The following is a 5800-nucleotide window of genomic DNA, read 5'->3' on the forward strand; positions in this document are numbered from 1 at the left end:
GACTGTATTGGACAGGTGATGAGCAGTGCCTGGTTTTCTCCACACATACCGCTTAGAATTAAGGCCAAAAAGTTCTATCTTGGTCTCATCAGACCAGAGAATCTTATTTCTCACCATCTTGGAGTCCTTCAGGTGTTTTTCTTTTTTTAGCAAACTCCATGCAGGCTTTCATGTGTCTTGCACTGAGGAGAGGCTTCCGTTGGGCCACTCTGCCCTAAAGCCCCGACTGGTGGAGGGCTGCAGTGATGGTTGACTTTCTTTGACTTTCTACAACTTTCTCCCATCTCCCGACTGCATCTCTGGAGCTCAGCCACAGTCATCTTTGGGTTCTTCTGTACCTCTCTCACCAAGGCTCTTCTCCCCCGATAGCTCAGTTTGGCCGGACGGCCAGCTCTAGGAAGGGTTCTGGTCGTCCCAAACGTCTTCCATTTAAGGATTATGGAGGCCACTGTGCTCTTCGGAACCTTAAGTGCAGCAGAAATTCTTTTTTTTTTTGTAACCTTGGCCAGATCTGTGCTTTGCCACAATTCTGTCTCTGAGCTCTTCAGGCAGTTCCTTTGACCTCATGATTCTCATTTGCTCTGACATGCACTGTGAGCTGTAGGGTCTTATATAGACAGGTGTGTGGCTTTTCCTAATCACGTCCAATCAGTATAATCAAACACAGCTGGACTCAAATGAAGGTGTAGAACCATCTCTGGGATGATCAGAAGAAATGGACAGCACCTAAGTTAAATATATGAGTGTCACAGCAAAGGGTCTGAATACTTATGACCATGTGATATTTCAGTTTTTCTTTTTTAATAAATCTGCAAAAATGTCAAAAATTCTGTGTTTTTCTGTCAATATGGGGTGCTGTGTGTACATTAATGAGGAAAAAATGAACTTAAATGATTTTAACATATGGCTGCAATATAACAAAGAGTGAAAAATTTAAGGGGGTCTGAATACTTTCCGTACCCACTGTACATACGTATCATTTTGAGTATTTGCATTTTGTGCTACTTTATATTTCACTACATTTCAGACTAAAAACTATGCTTATGAGTTACTTTGCAAATTAGGATTACATGCATATGAACATATACCAAATATTATATGGTATACTTGTATTTGACCTTTTACATTGAGGTATTCCTACTTCTGAGTGATCTGAGTACTTCCTGCACCACTACAATAAAATGCATTTAAGTATTGTACTTAATTATGAAGTATTTGTGTTATATTGAGCATTTATATTGATGTTACTTTATACTTTTACTCCATTACATTTCAGAGGCACATTTTACTCTCTCTACATTTATTTGACAGCTATAGTTATTTGTACCATGACTACTATGAATGTAAACAAAACAATTTTAGATTAAATAGTCAACATAGTGCTTATACATCATTGACATAGCAGGAGTAATCCAAAGATATCACATTACACTGACAGTGAGTTTTGATATTTTCGGTATATTTTGCTACTAATGGAAGAATAATTTTACTTGTAATGAAGCATTTACTACATTGTGATATCACAACTTTGCCCTAAGTAAATGATAGGAATATTTCTTTGGCACTGGTTTCAGGATAGTGTTAGATATCTCAAGATATATGTATGGTGTTTATTCTATGGCGTCGTGTTGTTTTGTCCCTTGCTGCTGCTGGAACACTGGAATTTCTCCACTGTGGGATCAATAAGGTTCTACCTACCTACCTAGTAAACAAGAGAGGTACACTGAGAAAAGACAGGCGTAGCATGGAATGGAACCTCACCCAGCAGGTTCTGTCTCTGCATTCTTACTGAGCAACAATTTCTGAACACTGATTCATTCGCTAGTCTTTGTAACTGTGCCCACAGAGATCGCTTCCTGGTAATAGACTATCAATCAGGCCACCTTTCTATGGCAGCCTCCTTCTTCTCAGGCAGTATCATTCCTGTAAGCCTAACCCTTATGTAATGTGGCCCTTCAGTATTTTAGATGTTTTGATCCAACACCAGCTAGGTAGATTTATTTTTGTTGCTAGCCGCCCAGTGAAAAACATGTTTGTATGGTTTCACTTTGACCAGAAGTGTTTACCAAAGCTCATATTTCAGAGTGAGCACTACCACAAGAACATGTGCTGTACTGGGCTATTTCTGATGCAGGGGGTGTGTGTTGGAGTCCCCCTGTAATAGCTATAGTTAGAAGAGTGAAGGGAGCTATCCACCATCACTACTGGGAACTGGCTGCTGCAACAGTTTGGTTTTAAGTGTAATCTGAAAAGCTTGTCAGTACCACAGAAATTTGCCTCAAGGGGAAACGACAGGCTGGTAATATTTCTGTAGGGTCTGCTAATGTGCATGTGCCATGTTTTCATCCCCTATTTTGTCACTATGCTGTCTTATAACTGAACATCTGCAACAAGGATTTATGTTTGGAGACCATTACTTTACCCTCCTACTGCTAATTTAGGACATATTTGATTGTGATGTTTTTCCTTGTATGTGTTGAATATCAGTGCATCTCTTGGTATGTTTTCATTCTTTGGCAAATAGCAGTGTTGTCACATTTAAAATGTTCTTTGCATTTTCACCAAAAGCAACATCCCCTCTAAACTCCTCAGATGGTTTCATTTAAATACATTTTTGGTCAATTTAGTTTTTTCGTCATTGTCACACATCATTTAACTGAGGAGGCTTTACACAACATATGAAACTGTCTATTCAGATAAGGAAAAACTCCCCATGAAACCCCCTTTAACAGGGAGAAAATGGAAGAAACCTTGGGAAAAGCAACAGAGAGATCTACCCCCTCCCCCTCCATGGACAGACAGTTATGTGCAAGACATGTGCAAGAAATGATGTGTGTACAGAATAGACTAAAACAGAAATATTACAAAATGTAAAGTAAGGATGACACTATTACAGACAGGCTAAATGACATGCATAAAGTATATAGACTGAAGATGTGGAACAACTTTCGGGTGCTGCCAAAATGATAAAACTTAAGCCACAAAAAGGGCAAACTCTAAAATTTAACCTAAGGATATGGCAAAAAAAAACCTTTGTGTAGCAGAAATTTGTTTTTCCTTCCTTCCTAAACCACTAAGCAGCTCACAACCTTGTAGATTTATCTTGTGACCCTTTAGAGACACATATAAACTAGTTAAATTTATAGCTCCCACTGGAGCAGCTCCAGCAGTAAAATGCTGCTTAAGCACTGCTGCCTTGCAATCTAATGTCAATAATATATCAGTTATCACTCAATTATCAGGAGCCTTCTTTCCTGGGCTAGTACCCTGCGTTCTTTTAAGGTTGTTTAACCTCTTGTTGGTTCCCAGGTAGGCCTCTTACTGCATTAGTACCTTTGCCTAAAAGAGCTTACTCTGTGGGCGACAATGAACTTCAATCTACGAATAAAATCAATAAGTACTCGAAAGCATGAGGGCTCAACAACGTGTTGCTTCTGTCTTATAAACGTGTTCAGAAGGGACTTAGTCATTGGTCCAACATCCGCTTGTCCCACCCCCGAACATATATGGCCATCTGATTGGCTTTACTGGAAGCTCGAGCAGTGGGCTGATGGCTCGACTGATGAATATTCATGACACCGGTTCTCTCAGTTCAGGCCTCACCCTGAATGTCTCTGTGTGTGGCTCATCGGAACAGAATGTTTGTAATGTAACGTTAGACTTTTATTTCACCGGAAGCCGAACCATACTGTTCACTCACAGGACAGCAAATTGCACGGTAAGTTACGTGCGGGATGAGGCAGTTGGTTGACAGCTGCTACGCGTAATTATGCGCCTTAAATCATTGGGTATATTTATCTTTTTTTTTAAATAGTTGAGCCGAAGGTTTGCAGTTTTTTTAGAAGAGCAGTGATATCCCCATTATGTGTGTACCCTATATCCTGCCATTTTGAAGCCACTCCTCTTCTAGAACATGTTTCTGCTCTGCTATGTGCTATTCCAGGTCAGTTGGATCCAGTTACCACTTCAGTGGAAGAACTTGACAAACAGGTACTGGGACCGCCTTTGAAGTATAAAGGCGCAGCAGTCTCTCCTGAAACCATAAGAACTGTGCCAAACCACCAGCGCGGATTGCCCGGTTTCCGCTGCAGCATTAAGACGACCAGTCCAGAATTAAAGCTGGGAGCTCACACGGGAATAAACAAGACAAGGAACACGGGCCTCTGCTTTCACATCTGTTCCTGAAAAGAGAAATCCCGCCAAGATGATGATGATGCAGCTGATGGAGACCCCCAACCAGAAAAATTCCCTCTTCAACGCCATGAACCGCTTTATTGGCGCCGTCAACAACATGGACCAGACGGTTATGGTACCGAACCTGCTGCGGGATGTCCCGCTGGATGAGGAGAGGGAGATGAGCTCCGTGAAATCGGATGTGGACGAGGGGGACATGTACAGCTACTACCAGCTGCTAAAGTCCATCCGCCGGGACATCGAGTGGGGTGTCCGGGGCGCCGCAGCTGATGAGAAGCGCAAGGAGAGCATGGAGATCATCCGTAGGAACTCGTCCGTATCCGCCTCCTCCTCCGTATCAGGATCATCCGAGGAGGACGAAGAGGATGACGAGGATTTGGCGAAGCAGTTCCAATACCATCTGACCGGGCTGCAAGAGGTGCTGTCCAAGCTCACACAGCAGGCCAACTGTCTCACCAAGCGCTACAAACAGGAGATTGGCATCGGAGGATGGGGCCAGTAAACTCGGATCCTTCAGGAACTGAAAAACCTGGATTATTATATGGGACAGGCGGACATCTCTCAATAGCCTTTATGAATGCTGCTGCTACTACCAATGGCATAATGGGCACACATTTGAATGGTAGAATAAAGGGCATCTTATTTCTGTGTTGGTCTGCTCTGTGGAAGAGACTGTAGATGTGTTGATCTCGAAGAAAGCATTTGTGTACTTAACACCAAACTCTCTTATTTTGCACTCCAAAGTGTTATACACGACATGCTTTCAGTGATACACAGATGAAACGTATTTAAACCTTTATTTAATGTATAATTTATTACCTCATGCTGTATGTCTGACAGAGCCAGATACTATTTCAAAGTTGGAGAAGAAATGAACTGTATGAAATACAGGACCTGTCGTTTGAACCGCCCTTCTGAGGGGGAATCTGACAAAAGATTTAGCTTCCTCTCTGTGTTGCTACTGATGTTAGTGTGTTCAGATATATTTGTCTGCGTATGACCAGTGCTACCTTCTATCTGATATGTCTGTGTCTTTAAATAGTTTGTGAATGGAAGGAGGCAGATAGTTGCCTATGAGCTCCTAATATCCAAATGGTCAATGAACTGGAATCATCTGATAATTCTTCCTTGTAGAGAATGAGAGATTCCATGAGATGCATTTTTGTTTTTGTCACTTATTAGCAATTATCCAGATATTACTGGATATTACTGTCAGAATGAGCAAATTCTTTTGAATGTACCGTCTGCACCACTTTTGTATACTGATATTTGTTTCTAAAATAAATTTTTTATGTTATTTGATTTGTTGTGTATTAAATGACTGAAGTTATAATAAAGTTCAGAACAAAAGGCACAAAAACTGAAACTGGACCAGACTCATAATATACTGAACTGACATTTCATATTACTTATGTGGCTGAAAAACATCTGAGATATGAGAAGCAATTCAGAGATTTGGAAAGGACCAGGTTATAATGCATAAATGCACTGAATGTCAGACAAACCATTGGGACAGAAACACTATTTTATGCACATCTTCTTGAGAGTGTCTTCAGTTCTGTCTCCAGCATGTAAATGCTGCAAAGAGTAAGTCACAACTTTTGCA

The 5800-nt window shown here is 41.1% G+C and overlaps 1 protein-coding gene across 1 annotated transcript; it reads left to right on the forward strand.

Moving 5' to 3' along the window:
• The first annotated feature begins 2569 nt into the window (after positions 1 to 2569).
• On the forward strand, positions 2570 to 5453 carry LOC109965358 (mid1-interacting protein 1-B-like). Its single transcript, XM_020609292.1, has 2 exons — positions 2570 to 3718; positions 3944 to 5453. Exon 2 carries the CDS (start codon positions 4205 to 4207, stop codon positions 4694 to 4696), a length of 492 nt encoding a protein of 163 aa, XP_020464948.1. The 5' UTR covers positions 2570 to 3718; positions 3944 to 4204; the 3' UTR covers positions 4697 to 5453.
• The last annotated feature ends 347 nt before the right edge of the window (positions 5454 to 5800 follow it).

Source organism: Monopterus albus, unplaced genomic scaffold, assembly GCF_001952655.1.
Source record: "Monopterus albus unplaced genomic scaffold, M_albus_1.0 scaffold99.1, whole genome shotgun sequence".
In the NCBI taxonomy this organism is placed as follows: domain Eukaryota; kingdom Metazoa; phylum Chordata; class Actinopteri; order Synbranchiformes; family Synbranchidae; genus Monopterus; species Monopterus albus.